This window comes from Eptatretus burgeri, chromosome 8, assembly GCF_056783735.1.
Source record: "Eptatretus burgeri isolate ZD-2024b chromosome 8, Ebu_testis_v1, whole genome shotgun sequence".
Lineage (NCBI taxonomy): Eukaryota > Metazoa > Chordata > Myxini > Myxiniformes > Myxinidae > Eptatretus > Eptatretus burgeri.
This window is the reverse complement of record NC_140968.1, coordinates 38,843,197-38,863,196: the sequence shown is the minus strand read 5'-3', so window position 1 is coordinate 38,863,196 and position 20,000 is coordinate 38,843,197. Positions and strand designations below refer to the sequence as shown.

At 48.3% G+C, this 20,000-nt stretch overlaps 2 protein-coding genes across 3 annotated transcripts in view; one reads left to right on the top strand and one right to left on the bottom strand.

The window, feature by feature from the left end:
• Window positions 1-20,000, bottom strand: part of LOC147021566 (RNA cytosine-C(5)-methyltransferase NSUN2-like) — a 218,064-nt gene that overhangs the window by 163,032 nt on the left and 35,032 nt on the right. The gene's annotated exons all lie outside the window — the stretch shown is intronic.
• Window positions 7-20,000, top strand: part of LOC147021567 (RNA cytosine-C(5)-methyltransferase NSUN2-like) — a 22,792-nt gene continuing 2,798 nt past the window's right edge. The window contains exons 1-2 of the mRNA XM_085893731.1: window positions 7-93; window positions 5,780-5,885. Of these exons, the coding sequence (XP_085749857.1) occupies window positions 5,793-5,885 (93 nt within the window). The 5' untranslated portion in view covers window positions 7-93; window positions 5,780-5,792. The remainder of the gene's footprint in view (window positions 94-5,779; window positions 5,886-20,000) is intronic.

The following is a 20,000-nucleotide window of genomic DNA, read 5'->3' as shown; positions in this document are numbered from 1 at the left end:
GCTGCTTCGTTCCCTCAAGGTGAAACACTTCCAAGAGCTGCAGAACCTGGAGGTGGATGGACAAAAGGTTGATCGCCCACACCTTTTGCCTTGGTGAGCATTTGCATAACTCGTTGAGTTTGTGGCTCCTTATCATTTACATTTTATCTGGAGATTGCATTTGCATCTGGACAGCCAAATTTCACCTGGAGATGAGGCAGAGGACACCAGTGGAGCGAAACTTGCAAGTCCACGTGCTATTAGATGTTCTGGTAATTGCAGTTTCTGTGTAGATTTTGGCTGATATCTCAAGTGGTTTTTGATCATTTGTTGGAAATGATAAATCGTGTCATATGTGCGTTTGAACAAGTGAATGAGGGATCTTTTTGATGAAGTGCAAAAGGAAAGCAATGTTACCTCCAGCCCCATTAAAATGTAAAATTATATTGGAGTTGTAGCTTCCATTCTCGTCAGCAGAGGGTACTTTGTGTGCACAATTTTCTCAAATCGGATTGTACGTCCATTAATGAAATGCCAAGTGCATACATTTGCAGTGTTGATGGGTAGTTTGGTACAAATTTAAATACATTGTTGTGTGAATATAGAATAGTGTTAATTTGTGGGCAACTTGGAATCTTTCACTTGCATGTTTTTTTTTTTTTACTTTATTCTTTTATGCTTTTTCCATTCATGATGAAAATTCTTTTCTGTTGTCGCATGTCCTATACAGGTTGTGGACAAAAAACAGAAGAAAACACCAATGTAAAGTCACTTAATAGGCCATTGGGCTATCACGTGCGGTCAGTTTGGCCTGTATGCGCTGTGGCAGAGTCCACCAGCGTCTGGATTTCTGCAGGATGGATGCGGAATCATTCTTCCACAAGAAATTCAATCGACTCACATCTGTTTGATGGAGGTGGAAGATGCTGTCTCAGGCATCGTTTCAGAATTTCCCATAAATGCTCGATTGGGTTCAGATCTGGTGACTGAGAAGGCCATGACATATGGATAACATCAGTACCATGCTCATCAAACCATTGGGTGACCACACGTGCTCTGTGGATGGGGTATTGTCATCCTGGAGGACACCCCTCCCGGCAGGGAAGAAATGCTGCAACATAGGGTGAAAATAATCACTCGGTGCCATTAAGTAGCGATTGGGATTCACCTTGCCTTCTAAGGGAATGACAACACCAAAACCATGCCAGGAAAATGCACCCCACAACATTACAGAACCACCAGAATCCTTCACTGTTGGAACCAAGCATTCAGGGTTGTGGAGTTATTCAGGTTGGTGCCACAAGTGCACTCGTTTGTTTATCGAGATCATGGTGCAGGATAATTCATCTCACCATATCGCATTTCTCCAATGCTCAGCCATCCATTGCTTGTGCTCTTTGCACCACTGGACTCACAAATGTGCATTGCCATGTGTCATGAGCGGTTTGTGCACTACAACCCTACCATGGTATTCTGCTTTGTGGAGTTGTCTGCAGACCATTTTGATGAAACCGGCTGCTTGCACCACAGGGTGAAATTTAGTCCATTGATCTGCAGTTGCTTGGCTGCTTTGCCTTGCACTTCAAATTAATGCACGGATTTAATGATCCTGGAGTATACGCTTTTGTCTACTGTTGTCCTTTGCTGATGATGTCTTTCCCTCGGAGTTAGATACCGACATCACCTTTGACACCGTTGCTCGTGAATCGTCAGCAAGTTGAGCTGTCTTTGTTACTGAAGCTCCTGCCAATTGCGCCCGAACAATCACCCCTCTTTCAAAGTCAATGAGGTGTCCTGTTGCAGCCATGCTTGCCATACAGGCAACCAGGCCTGTGCAGCATTTTTATGCATGACCCTAAGCATGTTTGGATGTTATTTGCTTAATTAACATGTTGCCACAACATTGTGGAAGCCATTTCTTTCAATATACATGATGTTCTTCATTTACCCAGGTGTTTTCATTTCTTTTTGTCTCCTACCTGTATATTACATCTATCCTGATTGACAACCAGGCTTATATTTGCTTGTAGATTTTGAGCAAATGAGCATGGCCCCTTGTGGAGCGGGAGTGGGAAGTGAGGCAGAGACCATCGACTGTACAGTATTTTGGGAACCATGGTCTGTCTCCCGTCTCCCGTTTCCGGTGGCCGCTTCCCGCGCTGCGTTTTAAAAGCTGCGCATGCGAGCAAAGTTCAACATTCACATTTTGAAATAACGTCAGAACAACCATCAATAATGGTGATAAATCTTATTTCACAAGTTGGGTATTTTGCCCTTTTTATTTTATTATTATTATTTTTTTTTCGACAAAATGAACCTCTGCCAACCGATGTTGCACTAACATTTTGCAGTGGGTGGTATAAGTTGCTTAAACCAGAATGCAACACAATTAACCTTTTTACAGTCCATGAAATTATTTAAATGTATAGATCAACATAAACTTTTGCCATCATTGGTGACAGTTACCTTTGCTTGCAGTGAAAATGTGATGGAATTCATGGGGAAATGATTAAAATGAGACTTGTGAACAAGTTAAAGCTGTGCTTGATTTGTTTTGTTAAAATTGAGATTTTCAGTCTAAATATATACATTGTTGAGGCTTGTATAAGCTAACAAGAGGAATGGGAGAGGGAAGCGCAAAATAGTAGGTAGCAGAGACATTAGCAGATCTGTGGAACGGAGATGGATGGGGTGGGGTACATGGGGTAAACAAGATGGACACAACAGGGACTTTCAGGAAGGAAAGCAGGGAATTTGAAGGAGGTGGGTATGGGATGGATTAACAGGGGAAGAAAAGATCATGGTTTTGTATGGGGGAAGATAAAAGTTGGTAGTTAACAGCTGTTTTGAAGACGGGGAGGGAAGAGGGATTGAAGAGAGTGTGGGCGTTTATTCCAGAGGTGGGAAAAAAAAGGAATGGAAGAGTGAGGGTGAGCAGTTATTCTTGATTTTGGCAGTTTTACCAGAAGGGGGTTGCTGGTAGACCTTGAGCGCCCTGTGGAAATATAAGGGACAGAGCACAGACAAAGCAGGGGGTGAGAGGTCAGAGAGAAGACTGCAGAAGACAAAGATTACTGACTTGGCTGCAGTGAGAGACCCAAAGACATCGCTTCATTGTGGGAGATACCAATGATCCTAAAAGCTCTGGTTTCCACGTGTGAAGCCGAGAAACGTGGGAGGTGGGAGCACCAGCCCAGAGGGCAGAGCAGTACTCCATGAGGCTGTGGATGAAAGCATTGCATGTGGTCAGGAGCTCAGGTGTGCCAAGGAAGGACTGTGCATGACTGAGAATGCCCATCGGCGACTGACTTTTGAGGCCAGCTTGGAAATGTGACTTTCCTCGGAAAGGTCATGGAAGATAGTGAGACCCAGAAGCTTAAATGAAAGGACTTTCTTCAAGAGGATTGTTGAGAAAGTAGATTGGGAGAGGGAGGGGGGGTGGTTCCAGATGGTCCTTTCAGAGAGATATTGTGAGAGTGTGAGATTTGTCAGGATTGAAAGACACCTTCCGAGTGTTGGATCAGCTTGTGATTTTACCCAGATCTGCATAGAGTGAAGAGGCTGCTGCTTGCTCATCAGAGGGATGACAGATGTTACAGCAGAGGACGGTCTCATCAGCAGAGAGATCATTGATGAAAACCAGAAAAAGCACAGGTCTCAGAACACTGCCTTGAGGAACTCCAGCTTGGATGGGAAGGGGGGATGATAGACTTCCATTAAGGGCCACGCGTTGACTGCGACAGGAGAATAAGTCCGTGAGCAATGAGTGGAAATTGCCTTGGATGTCACAGGAAGAGAGTTTGGTGAGCAGGGTGGGGTGCCAGACAATATTGAAAGCTCGTGAGATGGCTTTGATCTCATGTCTGTCATCGAGGACCTCCATCCATTGTTAGGAAAGCAGAAGCAGTATGTCTGGAGTCGAGTGGCCTGGTCTGTTTGATGATCGGAAATCAAGCCATTGGAGAAGAGGAAGGGTTTAATGTCAGAGGCGATGATGGATTCCATAACCTTGCTGATGATTGGGAGAAGGCGTTTTGGTGTGTAATTGCAGAGACCTGTTTTTGCACCTTTTATGCAGAGCGGTAAAGCTTGCTGATTTCCAAGCAGACTGCAGATGACTGAGTAAACTAGAGGGTGATTAGAACAGAGAGAAGATGAGCAAGAGCAGCAGACTAGGTTTTTAGAACATGTGGTCTGATGCCGTTTGGACCGGTTACAGAATCTGGGTCAAGGTTTGACAGCAAACTCCTCACCTTGTCGGGAGAAAGGAACACAGAGTCCAGAAGGAGCTCGGTGTGTCTGGGTCAGGTGGGTACAGAAAGCTTGGGAAATGAAAGAAATGGGCTTCGGACACAAGATTTAGAAGCAAACACTGAGTTTAGGCATTCAGCCTTTTCATGTGCAGTGTCAGCTGTGCAGCTATTTGAGATAAGGGAGGGGATGGAGGGAGAACATGCATCAGAAACAGACTTAACTGTATACCACCAGGATTTGGAGGAGGGAGAGAGGTTTGAGAGTTCAGACTTGAGGTTAGAAAGATGTTTTTTGGCTCTCCTGAGGGTAGACACTTGTTCTGAGCTTTGTGGAAGGAACTGAGATTGCCTTCAATTGGATTGGCCTTCCATGAGGCGAAGGCAAGTTGTTTCAGGACAACTGCCTCGCCACAAGCTTCAGTGTACAATGGGCGGGAGGAATGGGTAGGACAACTGAAGACGAGATCGGATAAATCTTTGCATGAGAGAGCAAATTTCTTTGAAAGAATTCCCAGGATGGGTTGATGTCAGGGAAAGTAGAAATGGGGGACTCGTCTCGAAGTTTGATGGCTGCTTGGAGACCCTGCCAGTCGGCTTGAGTGAAATGCCAGACTCGACGGCACCGAGTTGATTCTCTCATAACAGCCAGAGAGATGTCTACTTTGACAAGCACGTGGTCAGAAGAACCGATTGGAGCGGAGGAAAAACAGCAGATATTTGCAGGGAAATTGGTCAAAATCGGATCCAGAAGAGATGGAGTACGTTGGTTGATATCTGGGTCAGGAAGTTGACAGATCGTGTCAGTCCCAATGAGTCGCAGAAGTGAGAAAGATGTCCAATTCGTGAGACTGCAATGTTGATGCGATGAAATTTGTTTCCCTTTTGCACTCGTTTCATTGCTTTCGATTGTGGGTGTAATGGTGGAGACTAATAGAAAATGTGAGGGTGTAATTAATCTTGGTCCATAAACCATGCCTCTGTAACCCATTGTGTTTTGCTTCAAGTGTTTCATGCATAGTTGCATTACTCCTCCCATCAAGGTTTTTGAATTGATAAAAGCCACACACTGATTCGGCATTTCAACAAAACTTGGTTTTCTCAGCAAGATTGTGCAGTTCACAACCCTGTGCTTCTTTTTGTTTGTTTGTTTGTTTTTTGGATACAAAGTTGAGGCTCGTGTTGGACCGAATGCACAGAAACATTACAAGGCAGGGGACAAGAGGGGTGGGAGAGTGAAGCACAAAATAGTGGGGAACAAAGACAATAGGATATCTGGAAGGGAGAGGGTGGGGTATACGGGCTAAACAATATGGTACTACAGGGAATTTGAAGGAGGTGGGTTTGAGTAGGATTAACGGTGTTCATCTGGCTTTCCTTGTAATGACAGCACTCTAATGGCAGAGTATGCCCCAAACTTGTTTTTCATTGTTTTTTTTTTTAAACTGGCTCTTTTTGTAAATAAAAAAAATAAAAAAAAAAAACTTTGCTGTGTTTGTTTGCTTATTTATTTATTTATTTATTTATTTATGTTGTTTTATTTTGCACAGGTACCCTAATGGAATGGCATGGGAAATAAACCTGAGCAGAAAAATCATCCGCAAATCTCCTATCCTGGAGAGGTTCCACAACTTCCTGGTTTTTGAATCTGAGTCGGTGAGGCTTTACAGAGGACTGGTTTTTGCACATTGAATGACATTTGATGACAGACCTCTCAACAGGGTCAGTCTTTGTCAACATAACTCAAAAACACCAATTGGACAAAATGTTGCACCGCTTTGTATCCCACAATGACATGTGTATAATTGCATTTGTGGCGTGATCGAGAGAGCGTATACAAATAAACATCCCCATCGGGGGTGACAACGGCATGTTACAAAATACTGTGTGTTATATCTCCAGGTCAAAGCCACAGCTGACATTTTGCATACTTTTTCATAAACTCCTTCACAACGGCTTCAGGTAAACAGAACAAGCTGTAGATAATTATTTTCACAAGGAGGTACAAAGTCAATTGTAAAAACATAATGATGTTGTATTCTTTTGCAGTTGATCCGACTCAGCTGGAAGTTTGTACGCACTCGTCATATTGTGCATTCCTTAAAATATTTACCGCACCAAGATTATAACGGTGTCACGAACATTCACAATCAGGAACATTGCAAATTACAATCGTTCCTTAACTCAAAAACGCTTGCTCAGAGACAGGAAAACAATCTTGTATCGATGGACTTTGTCCATCTAATAAGGTTGCAATCTCTCAAAAATGCTCATTGTACCTCAAAATATGTCCAACGATTTATCATACATCGAGCAAAAAATAGAAAGTGGGGAAATTTCGCAAATTGTTTTGTAAACTCAAAGATATGTACGATGTAGATAAACAAGTTTTGCTTCAACATCCATCTTGCCCACCCCATGCTTCCTCCTCTTCTCTTCCTCATCACACCCATTATTTGCCTGTCTCCCTCAATTCTGTCCTTTAACTCTGCTGTTGGTGTCTCCCTCACCTTACTGTTTGTTTTGTTTTGTGCATCCTGATCCGTTCAGTGTTCTCGCTCTTCCACGTTCGAGTTTAGTAAGGCATCAAGACCAGACTCGAGGGCGTAATGGTTTGAGCATCCGCTGAGTCTGGGCGGTCAGTGGTTCAAATGCCGGTTCAAGTCCAACAAAAGACTTATAATAATAATAATAATAATAATAAAAAGTGGTATGTGCTGCTTGCTTGACATTCAGCATTTAAAAGGATAGAACATGGACAAACCACGTTGGGAAGGCAATGGCAAACCACCGAGTGTAACCCTTTCCAATAAACTGCTTTGGCAGCACCAACACTCTGTGAAGAGTACGGTAAATCAAGAACATTGTTATTAGCTAAGATCAAGTCATAAGCACTGCCATGGATGCATGAACATGGTGAAAAGGAGGGAAACGTGCAGATGCTGTCTTTTATTTTTTTTTGTACCCAAGTACGATATCGAGTCACAATGCTTTGTTTTTGTTTACACTCGATGGGATCGTTGGGTCGTACATGAACCTTACTTCCTTCTTTTCAATGATTGGTTTTGGTTCATGTTTCCATGAGTTTTCTGGAATTGGGAAAGCAAAGTTATTGCAGATGTACCAGTGGATTACTTTACAAACTCTGTTGTGCCTTTGTGTAAACAGCTGTTCTGACGAGTTTTTTTTTTATTTTTTTATTTTATTTTTTTTACATCCTGATAGGAGGTGGCTCGTGCTTTCTGTTTCTACTTTTCAGAATCTCCACCTGTCTGATCGATGAAGTCCAGCCATTTTCTTAAAGCCATTCATGCAGTGTCCCTGGTCTCAACCAGTTATAATGATTCGTTCTCCATCCCAGTTGAGCTAATTCGCCATTCCATTGAGCCTTCTTTGTCTTTGCCCAGTTTGTGCAATTTTTTTTTTTTTTTTTAAATTTTAATACCTCCCTGCTCTTTTGTCATTCTCCCAGTGGTTAGCATATATCTGTTGGTATTTCGTTTTATATTTGTATTGTCTTTTATTTTATTTTTTTTGCTATTGTTGGGGCTGTCTGGATTCATTGCTGTTTTGATTTCATGTGTGACATCTTCTAGTAGCACCTGTCTTTGGAATTTTTTTACAATGTGGGTTAGGAATACCTTTTCTGCTCTGCTTTTGAACTTTTGTTTTGAGCATTTGTTTGTGACGTGTTTGGTGGCCCTCTTCTCCTCCGAGGTATTTGTATGATGCTTCGTTTTTTAGTTACTGTATTGTTGTATCTCGGTCAAATTCTTTTTTGGTCTTCTTTTGTTGATTTACCTAATAAGGATGTGCACTTGGCACACTTGTCTCAGCTAAATTCCATTTGAATGTTGTCGGGGTACCGCTTCACCAATTTCATTTGTGTGTTGTGTGTCATTGCCAATAGGTACATGGTTGAGGTTTTCCGAAAATATTTTGAAGATCGTAATTCTTCTTTGGGGTTTGGTGATGGTCAAAGGAGAGTTCAGGAATAATGCAACAGATAAGCTCCCCGCTGGTTGGTGTTGTATTTCGGTGTGTGTGCTGTGTAAAAATGGACTAAATATCGACGCACACGTCAACGCACGCCCACAACTATTTGGATTTGACGACTATTTATATTTGTACCCCTCTTTTGATATCATTCATCACTGCCACCGTTTAAAAACAATTAGCAAAATCAGTGCAGGCCACATCATAGTCATCCTTCGACCTTCCTTTACAACCTGGTTTATTTTCCAGTTCCACAATTAAGTGGTAAAGCCGATAAGTTTAATCAGCTTGTGCATCCTTGTCTGTGCCTTATCACCACATTATTATTCTTTTTCTGTTCTCTCCTCCCATGTAGTCGCACTTATGGCACAAGGCGTTAACAATATTCCACAGCTTTTACCAAGTTGACATTTTCCAGTGCACAGGTGCTATTTTGGACATCCCATCTCTGTTGAGATTGTATTAAAAATGGTATCCCCCAATGGTGGTTACTGCAAGCTTTTAAACCTAAAATTGACCTTTTCTTTTTTGGAACCACCCCTCCTCCCAAGCTTCTCTTTCTAAAGTACGAAGTGGTGCAGTTGAAAATGGAGTGAATACATTTTGTTGCATTAATTGTAAACCCTGTGGCAGAGGAAACTGATAGAGTGTGAATGAGGTTGTATCACCGTTCATGTAGGAAAGGATAAAGGTTTTCTTTCGTACGAGCAACCCGCACGAGCCTGCAATGCCATCTTTAAAAGAACTGAAGGAAGTAACCGACTTTTCCACTTGATATACAAAATGTCCTGGACCCCATGTTTCTAGCATCATGCATTGGGAGTCGTACATTATCGGGAAGGTTGGGGGAGGGCTGTAAAGGGGGGGGAGTGCGGGTGAGCAGAGTGTCATTCAAACGGTGCCAGATTTGTTTTTTTTATGCCTCCGCTGATGAAGTCGCTGGAGGCATTATGTTTTCGGGTTGTCAGTACGTCTGTCCATGCTAATGTCTGTTTTCTCTGCAACCGCTTGTCCGATTGACACAAAACTTTCACCAAAGGTGGGACTCCTCATGTCGAATATTTTAATAATAATTATGTCTCATAGATCATGCAGTGTGGCAGCCATGTTGTTTTTAACATAAAAACCTTCAAAAATCTTCTTTGAAACGCCTGAACCGATTGAGGTGAAACTTTGCAGGTTTGATCGCCTATCCGTAAGGAACAAAAAGGTCTCCACCTATGACATAATCGGTCGTATGGTGTGGCAGCGATGATTTTTTTGAAGAATAAACCTTTAAAAATCCTCTCTCGGCTTGACAGATCGGGGGGAGAGGGGGGGGGACTTGACCCCACATGTTCCCCAAGCCTTGGGGATACCAGGGTGTTCACAAATATTTATCGGTCACATGGTCTGGCAGCAATATTGGATTGAACAAAAATCTTAAAAAAAAATCTGTCCTTGAACTGCTTCATCAATTGACATGAAACTTCTCAATTGTGATGTCGTGATGATGGGGAATATATATGTTATAAATTTAAACCTGATCAGATACGTGGTCTGGCAACCAGAGTTATTTAATATTTTGAATCTGGGTTCAGGGATTTCAATCAAACTTGTTCCAAGTCTGTATAATGATATTGTTGCGGTTTTCGCGCCCGCCGGCGTGCGAACGGCCACGTAACTCGAATCGCGGCACGTCGCCCACCGGACGGACAATCCAGTCGTGACCCTCTCGGACTAACGCCGGGAACCAGTCACGGGTGGACCTTTCGGTCTCACCGCGATCGAGCCAATCAGCCCCCGCGTGGGATAGGGTTGCTCGCCGAATTCGACCTACCTAAGTACCCACGCGGAGGGTAGACCGGGCGATCACACCTCGCCGCAGGTCGACTTCGGACACGGGCCACTTAAGCGACCCGTTCCGTACTATCAGAATAACCGAGCGGTGTTATCGTCGACCTCGACGGTTCGATTAATTATCGGGCGTATTCAGCCCACTACCAACCCTTTACGTGAAGCAAGATGGGGGTTCAATGGAGGAAAAGACGAAGCGAAGCGGGAGAACAGTTCAACAATAAAGCACATTTATTCGCGGCACACGGGAAGCACACAAATACAATTCCACCAAATGCACACAAAAAAAAGAAAACAATTCCATTTACACAAAAAGCAAACATAAAAGTGAAAACACAGTGCAGAGCTAATACCGACTACCGAGCACACGGCAACACTTATACAATTCTACTTCACAGACGGCGCCGACAACACATACCCAAAACCAAGGAAAAGAAATCCCCCAAGAATGAGGCAGGCCTGAGGCCGAGACCGGGTCGGGCCTACCCGTCTGGTGATGAGACGCGGAGCGGCGATGGCCCCGCAACCCGCGGGCCTCGTGGACGGTCTCTGGCAGGGGGTGGGAACGGGGCCCCCTTGGTCGCACTATCTCAGCGCGGGGGGGAAACAGGAGGGGGTTGCTGATGCTCGGGGTATAGAGGATCTTTATTATCCCTGGTGTGCGTCTCCACCTCGGCCAGGTCGCGCTGCCGGCCTCCCTCGGGCATGCAGCTCCTGGCACCGACGCGAGCACCCCCTCGTCCGACTCTCTTCAGCTTCTCCAGCCACTGCCGGCTACGGGCTCCAGTCTTCCACACTCGTCCCCTCCGTTCCGACTCCTTCTCGTTCTCGACTCCTTCTCGTTCTCGACTCCTTCTCGTTTGCGACTCTTTCTCGTTCCCGTTCTCTTTTTCGTTCTCCTTTGTTCCGACTCCTTCTCGTTCTCGTTTGCGACTCTCCTCTGACTGACGAACACCGTCCTTTTATCCCCCCGTCACTTCGCCTTTGACCCCCTCCCTTTGACCTTTCACCTCGCTCCCCATTGGCCCGAGAAAAAGTGGGCGTGAAGGCTTTTTGATCCACAAATTTGCATATATCGATCGCCCTGGGGGCGGGGCCAATTCGCCCCTCGCTCACCGATTGGACGGCAAAAAGTGGGCGTGTGTCGTTTTTGATCCGTTTTTGAAGCACAAAATCCGTGATTTTGTACACGCTGTTCGACGCGCGTTCTGCATGAGTCCAACACCGGTACCCACAGCGGGGCAAGAACGGTGGCGATGCTACGGTTGCGAGGTGTGACGGGAAGGTCGTGGCGGTTGTGGTGAAGCGGCGTTGTGGTTGGTGGTTGATGTTGTGGTTGTGATGGTAATCATGGCGGTTGGTCCAAAATAAAGATAGTAAAAGAAAAACGGCTATCCGAAAGAGTCGCAGCACGTATAAATGACATGTATTCCCACTAGACAACGGGTTTGGGCCTAACTACACATGCACTTACCGAGATACCTCACCTAAGGGACCTGAATGGTGGTTTGCGAATCTGGTAACCACAACACTACCCCCTTCCCTTTTTACAGACTCGTCCCGAGTCGTCAAATTTTCGTGTGCCATCATGTGTAGTTTTCCCCTAGTACATTTTACCTACGGATCCCTGAGTGCGACATTCATGGTATTCGTGTCCCCAAAATAAATAACCTGAGGGCTGCGTAACTACCTAAACAAACTCACTCACACGGACGACTTAAATAAAATTGCCGGCGCTAAGACATACATGCCGGGGGCGCACTCATATTTACAGTACATCTTACCTTAACTTACAAATTTTACACTAAACCATGGCCCAGGATCACTGAACTCTGCAAAAGAAAACAGTTAGCAGGGAGCCAGGCTGCTCACATGCAGTCTCTGGCTCAAACAATGCAGGTGACAGGGAACGTGGCTGGCTGCTCACACGCAGTCCAAGGCCTTCCCTTTTGAACTGAACGCAGTGAACCACCACGGTGCATGGGCTGCACAAACGCAGTCTCCGTGCCAGCTCAAGTGGCACACGCAATGAGCACAACAAATGGATGCATGAACGGTTTGAACTGAATGCAGTGAACCACAACGGTGCATGGGCCGCACAAACGTAGTCTCCGTGCCAGCTCAAGTGGCACACGTCATGAACACAACGAATGGATGCATGGACACAAACACGGTGCACGGGCTGCCACTGCAGGCCCGTGTTGTAGCTGCCAACAGGGCAGTTCTCGCAGCTTGCAAACTGTTGCCTTGATCCTGGCGCACATGGAAATGAACAGGGGGGGCAAAGCAAAAATTGAACGGGGCTGGTGAACGTGGGCAGTGGGCATGGCATGGCAAAGGTAGCAGGCAAACACAGCCCGCAGAAGAAGGCCGCTGCAGGCAAACTCAGCCCGCAGAACCAGGCCGGCACAGGCCTCGAAGAAAAGCAGCCAGCAGATGAACTGGCCGGCACAGGCCTCGAAGAAAAACAGCCAGCAGATGAACTGGCCGGCACAGGCCTTGCAGCACACAGCTGCCGATGAACTTGGCCGGCCTCCGCCCTGAAGCAAAACACGGCCAGCCGATGAAGTTGGCCAGCCTTTGCCGTTCAGTGGAGGTTGGTGGAGGGAGTGCGGTGGTGCTGGCCACTTGGAAGGCGGGCTCGGACCTACCTACCTGTCTCCCTCCCACCTATCGCCTTTGCCTGTCACTGTACATACCCACTCCCTTAATTTGTCAAACCCCAATTTAGCCCCAACTTATTTTTTTATTGTTTTTATTTTTACTTCCCCACTATAAATCGTCCCCTAACCCCCTTTATCGTCCTTGTTCGGCTAACCTATCCTGTCACCTAGCCTACTCCCAACCCCTACGTTCCCTTCCCGGAGGGGAATAAGGGAGAGCTAACGTCCTGTGTCGAGGCCCAACGAAGCCTCAGAATGGCCTCCCCAGAGTTCGGCGATCTTAACACCAAGTGGGTCCAGCGGCCCACAACGACAGCGAGGGGATGGATGGTGCGGAGGGGTACATCTCCTAATCTACCCTAACCATTAACTCTTAAACTACCCCGGGGCTTTCAACAAGCGCCTCTCGCTTAAACTATTGGTTCTATAAACCCAGATTCCCGTCGCCTGTGTTGGTGTCCTTACAATTTCGGGCCTCGCCCCCCCAATTTTCTTCCCGTGCCCTCACACGGTCTCCTGGCTGGGACACGTGGCTCCTTCTGGCAGGCACGACCCTCTGCCGAATCTCCCGCTATGGCACCCCCGGGCACTACACTGCCTCCGAGCCTACCAGCTCCCTAACACCGGGGAGTGCCCCCCATGGCACCTCCCCTGAAACGCACACGTGGCAGGCCGGCCTCCCGGGCCCCTTTCCGAGGGTCACCCGTGCCCACTACACTGCCCACGCGGCTAATGGCGCCCCGGGCCCCCGCACCAAGCAGGCGCACCCGTGCCCACTACTCTATCCCGGCCCCCCATGGGCCCATGGCCTACCGCGGCCGACTAGCCTGGTGCCCGGGGTACCCTCTCAGCGATACTCACCTTTCGCAGCCACGCTCCCAAGCCTGTCAACAGGGCTCCTGCACCCCTCCAAATGGGTTTCGAGCCTACATTCCCACCAACAGCAAAACGACCTCCATTTTTCAATTTGACTAACCCAGCTAACTCACTCTACACTGACCCTGGGGTCCCTTGGGCGGGAGTCACTCCTCCCCCCCAATCACTCATCGCACCATGCATTCCCCATTCGCTCCACTCACACAGACCCGCTGGCTTCACTCACTCAACAAGTACATGCCTCACAATTCACCAACTCTTCAACACACTCACCGCTGAACTCTGCCATCCTCCTAACTACCTCCCCTAACTAACTCGTGCTCCCACGTCGTCCCTTATACTACAGCACGTTCCTTTTAACACTACGTAGCTAAGCTACGTCCCCACTACACATTCACCAGTCTGTCTCTGTCTCCTAAATCAAAAATTCATTTTATGTCCCAACCTAAAGCTCACTAAATCCCTCTACCTAATCCATTCCACGGACTCCATGAGGACTTACCCCTGCCCCATGAAGTCGGTCTAACTAAGCTAACCCTTCCCCCTAACTAGTTTCCATCCTGTGCCCAGGTCAAGGGGGTCTTCCACCCCTTGCACAGGAATCCTGTGTACCTGAAAGTGAGGCTTGTTCTTCCCTTTTTTTTTTTTTTCTTTACATGCGCAGCGCCAGCGCGGCAACTCAGAGCTCGCGCACTTTGCACCTGCCCGTGACGTCATGCAGCTGCACGTGTTCCTCGTCCCTCCTTGGACGGGACCATCCGGCAGAGATACCCCTCCTGCCGGATTCCAACCCCACGTGCAGCCATGACGTCACCGTGCGCATAAAAAAAAACACAAGCCACACGTCTCGAGGGGTTCCCCACGCGAACACATGTGCTTTGCCCGTTGGAGCTTCACACACACGATCGCGTGGAGAACCCGTCCGGTCCAGATCCATTTACCTGCCTAAACTTTGTCCGTCCGCGGGATCGGCAAATCCACCGCGTGCGTTTCCGGACCGGGACTTCACTCTCGCAAGCGAGCACGTGGTGGTCTCGTGCGCTGCACAGCACGGACCGCGTGCTCACTGCTGGGTGAACCCGGCACGGTCCACGAAACAACTACAGCCGCTACTCGGCTTTCTCTCCTCTGTCGCCGTCGTCGTCTCCATTCAACCCACGCACACCTGCGTGTTACGACGCACACAGTCCACTCCATCACATTCACACCGGGAGACGCGGCTGCGTGCTCCCGCATGCCAACCGACATCTCCCTCACATACCGCTCTCTCACACACACGGTCTCCCTGGCACACAGCGACCTTGCACACGGCCGTTCACTCACGCGTGCGGGGCACTCACCCGCGGTGCCTCACTCGCACTCCGTGCCTCATCCACACACGCGGGGGCACTCACCCGCGGTACCTCACTCATACACACGGCGACACTCACACACGCGGTCTCTTCCACACACGGTGCCTCACCCACACACGCGGGGGCACTAACCCGCGGTGCCTCACTCACACTCCGTGCCTCATCCACACACGCGGGGGAACTCACCCGCGGTTCCTCATCCACACACCGTGCCTCACTCATACACGCGGGGGCACTCAACCGCGGTGCCTCATCCACACACGCGGGGGAACTAACCCGCGGTGCCTCACTCATACTGGCCGTTTCATCCACACACACGGCCTCTCTCACACACGGTGCCTCATCCACACCCGGCGTGCTGGGAAGCACGCACTCTGGCACCATCGCCACCACACCACTCACACGTGGTGCCTCACTCATACTGGCCGTTTCACTCACACACACGGCCTCACTCACACACGGTGCCCCATCCACACCCGGCGTGCTGGGAAGCACGCACTCTGGCACCATCGCCACCACACCACTCACACACGGGGTCGCTTCCACACACGGGGACGCACTCACACCTTGCACCACACACACAGGGACAACCACACTGGGGATTTGTGTCCCCACAAGGGTCTCCGGGGCCTCTACACCCCCCAAGCTCTCCGTGCACCCGTCCACAGCACCCGTCCCCTCAACCTCGCAAAGCACGACCGAACTCACCTGGTCGTGACTCGCCTCAAGGGGGCATACTCCCTCCCCTTGTTCCTGGAGGAGGTCATCCAGCTGCTCGCACCGGGTCCCCACACGCTCCGCGAGCTCACCCCCATTATCCTCCACTACCTCCGTGTGTGTGTGTGCGTTACTTACCCCGTCTTCCTCGTGTAGTCTTTCCTCTACTTTTTCTATCTCCCGTGTCTCTGCCAACTCTTCACCCTTTACCTCCCTTGTCTCAACTATTATTTCCGTTGTCGTCATCTCGTGTCTCGTCTCACACGTTTTGGTCTCCCCATTTAATTTTTCCCTCTTGGTCACCGTCGATTCCTCTGTCACGACCCTCGCCCAACACGTTCCACGAATTATTTTTTCACCCGCCTCCACCGCGGGCCTGTCAGCCGTTGCACCCCCACCCAGCTCGTTTGCTCCCACACGTGGAGTCGCCATTTTTATCTCCCCGGTCACGGCCTTCATGCCCGCCTGCAGGCTTCGGCCCATGTTCTGCGTCTCACCCCGTAGCTCTTTCATTTCCTCCTTCATGTTTGTTTCCATTCCGTTCATTTTTGTATCCATCTTTTCGTTTATTTGTTGTGTATTCGCATCCATCGTCGTTTTCACTTCATTTGTATTTGTATCCATCTTTTCGTTCATTTGTTCGTTCATGCCTTTCATTTCGTTTTTCATATTCGCTTCCATCTTCGTTTTTACTTCGTCCATTTGCTTGTTCATGTTCGCAATCATCTTCGCTGTCGTTTCCGCATACATTTTTGCCAGCATGGTGTATAGCTGGGTCATGTCGGGTGCGCTTGGGTGAGCCGTTTCGGCAGGGGTCGGGGAAGGGTTTTGGTGGAGAGGGGGGGGGAAGGTGTCATACACCGCGGCCGCTGCCGCACCCACCTCAGGTTCTGGGTTCAGTTGGGCGAGTCCGTGTTCCTGCACAATCAACATTTCCTGCTCGGGGATTCCATCCTGGACCATGGATTCTACATTACTACACATATACATTTCTAATACCCCCGGCTCCCGCTCGCCTTGAGACGCCATCTTGCTTCTCGTGAAGGGTTAATTTGCTCGCTCGTAATTTGGAGGGAATCGGGGGTCGCTTCTCTCACCCCTGGACCGATTCCCGTGAATTTCGCTGGAGACAGGAGAGCCTGTTGTCCCGCTCTCCAATACCAGTGCCGCGAGGAGGGCGATGAATTTGTATCCCACTCCTGACACCAGTGTTGCGGTATTCGCGCCCGCCGGCGTGCGAACGGCCACGTAACTCGAATCGCGGCACGTCGCCCACCGGACGGACAATCCAGTCGTGACCCTCTCGGACTAACGCCGGGAACCAGTCACGGGTGGACCTTTCGGTCTCACCGCGATCGAGCCAATCAGCCCCCGCGTAGGATAGGGTTGCTCGCCGAATTCGACCTACCTAAGTACCCACGCGGAGGGTAGACCGGGCGATCACACCTCGCCGCAGGTCGACTTCGGACACGGGCCACTTAAGCGACCCGTTCCGTACTATCAGAATAACCGAGCGGTGTTATCGTCGACCTCGACGGTTCGATTAATTATCGGGCGTATTCAGCCCACTACCAACCCTTTACGTGAAGCAAGATGGGGGTTCAATGGAGGAAAAGACGAAGCGAAGCGGGAGAACAGTTCAACAATAAAGCACATTTATTCGCGGCACACGGGAAGCACACAAATACAATTCCACCAAATGCACACAAAAAAAAGAAAACACAATTCCATTTACACAAAAAGCAAACATAAAAGTGAAAACACAGTGCAGAGCTAATACCGACTACCGAGCACACGGCAACACTTATACAATTCTACTTCACAGACGGCGCCGACAACACATACCCAAAACCAAGGAAAAGAAATCCCCCAAGAATGAGGCAGGCCTGAGGCCGAGACCGGGTCGGGCCTACCCGTCTGGTGATGAGACGCGGAGCGGCGATGGCCCCGCAACCCGCGGGCCTCGTGGACGGTCTCTGGCAGGGGGTGGGAACGGGGCCCCCTTGGTCGCACTATCTCAGCGCGGGGGGAAACAGGAGGGGGTTGCTGATGCTCGGGGTATAGAGGATCTTTATTATCCCTGGTGTGCGTCTCCACCTCGGCCAGGTCGCGCTGCCAGCCTCCCTCGGGCATGCAGCTCCTGGCACCGACGCGAGCACCCCCTCGTCCGACTCTCTTCAGCTTCTCCAGCCACTGCCGGCTTCGGGCTCCAGTCTTCCACACTCGTCCCCTCCGTTCCGACTCCTTCTCGTTCTCGACTCCTTCTCGTTCTCGTTTGCGACTCTTTCTCGTTCCCGTTCTCTTTTTCGTTCTCCTTTGTTCCGACTCCTTCTCGTTCTCGTTTGCGACTCTCCTCTGACTGACGAACACCGTCCTTTTATCCCCCCGTCACTTCGCCTTTGACCCCCTCCCTTTGACCTTTCACCTCGCTCCCCATTGGCCCGAGAAAAAGTGGGCGTGAAGGCTTTTTGATCCACAAATTTGCATATATCGATCGCCCTGGGGGCGGGGCCAATTCCCCCCTCGCTCACCGATTGGACGGCAAAAAGTGGGCGTGTGTCGTTTTTGATCCGTTTTTGAAGCACAAAATCCGTGATTTTGTACACGCTGTTCGACGCGCGTTCTGCATGAGTCCAACACCGGTACCCACAGCGGGGCAAGAACGGTGGCGATGCTACGGTTGCGAGGTGTGACGGGAAGGTCGTGGCGGTTGTGGTGAAGCGGCGTTGTGGTTGGTGGTTGATGTTGTGGTTGTGATGGTAATCATGGCGGTTGGTCCAAAATAAAGAGAGTAAAAGAAAAACGGCTATCCTAAAGAGTCGCAGCACGTATAAATGACATGTATTCCCACTAGACAACGGGTTTGGGCCTAACTACACATGCACTTACCGAGATACCTCACCTAAGGGACCTGAATGGTGGTTTGCGAATCTGGTAACCACAACAATATTATAATCTGAGGGAGGCTTATCTGGTGACGTCGCAACATTGAAGAGTTCCATTATTATTTTTTAAATTCTCTGATTGAAGGATTGTGCATGTATCCACATGCAGGATAAGAACATCATTAAAAGTGATGCTGATACATTAGATAAAGCAATCAGCAGATGATACATTAGTGTACAGCAGTTTTACTTGACTCATAAGGACATTGATGGATAATGGGCATATCACGACAGTAGATGAATTACTCTTTGGAACCCCTTATTTAGAATTACCCTTCAGAACTCCTTTAGCATTACCCTTTACAACCCCTTCTTTGTAATTACCCTTTAGAACCCTTTGTAATTACCCTTTAGAACTCATTTGAATTTCCCTTTGGAACCCTTTTGAATTGCCCTTTGGAACCCTTTTGAATTGCCCTTTGGAACCCTTTTGAATTGCCCTTTGGAACCCTTTTGAATTGCCCTTTGGAACCCTTTTGAATTGCCCTTTGGAACCCTTTTGAATTGCCCTTTGGAACCCTTTTGAATTGCCCTTTGGAACCCTTTTGAATTGCCCTTTGGAACCCTTTTGAATTGCCCTTTGGAACCCTTTTGAATTGCCCTTTGGAACCCTTTTGAATTGCCCTTTGGAACCCTTTTGAATTGCCCTTTGGAACCCTTTTGAATTGCCCTTTGGAACCCTTTTGAATTGCCCTTTGGAACCCTTTTGAATTGCCCTTTGGAACCCTTTTGAATTGCCCTTTGGAACCCTTTTGAATTGCCCTTTGGAACCCTTTTGAATTGCCCTTTGGAACCCTTTTGAATTGCCCTTTGGAACCCTTTTGAATTGCCCTTTGGAACCCTTTTGAATTGCCCTTTGGAACCCTTTTGAATTGCCCTTTGGAACCCTTTTGAATTGCCCTTTGGAACCCTTTTGAATTGCCCTTTGGAACCCTTTTGAATTGCCCTTTGGAACCCTTTTGAATTGCCCTTTGGAACCCTTTTGAATGCCCTTTGGAACCCTTTTGAATTGCCCTTTGGAACCCTTTTGAATTGCCCTTTGGAACCCTTTTGAATTGCCCTTTGGAACCCTTTTGAATTGCCCTTTGGAACCCTTTTGAATTGCCCTTTGGAACCCTTTTGAATTGCCCTTTGGAACCCTTTTGAATTGCCCTTTGGAACCCTTTTGAATTGCCCTTTGGAACCCTTTTGAATTGCCCTTTGGAACCCTTTTGAATTGCCCTTTGGAACCCTTTTGAATTGCCCTTTGGAACCCTTTTGAATTGCCCTTTGGAACCCTTTTGAATTGCCCTTTTGAACCCATTAGGATTACCCTTCAGAATTCCTTCAAATTAAACGGTGTGTGTTAGCAAGGTTCTTCATCTTGGATGGATGGATGGATGGATG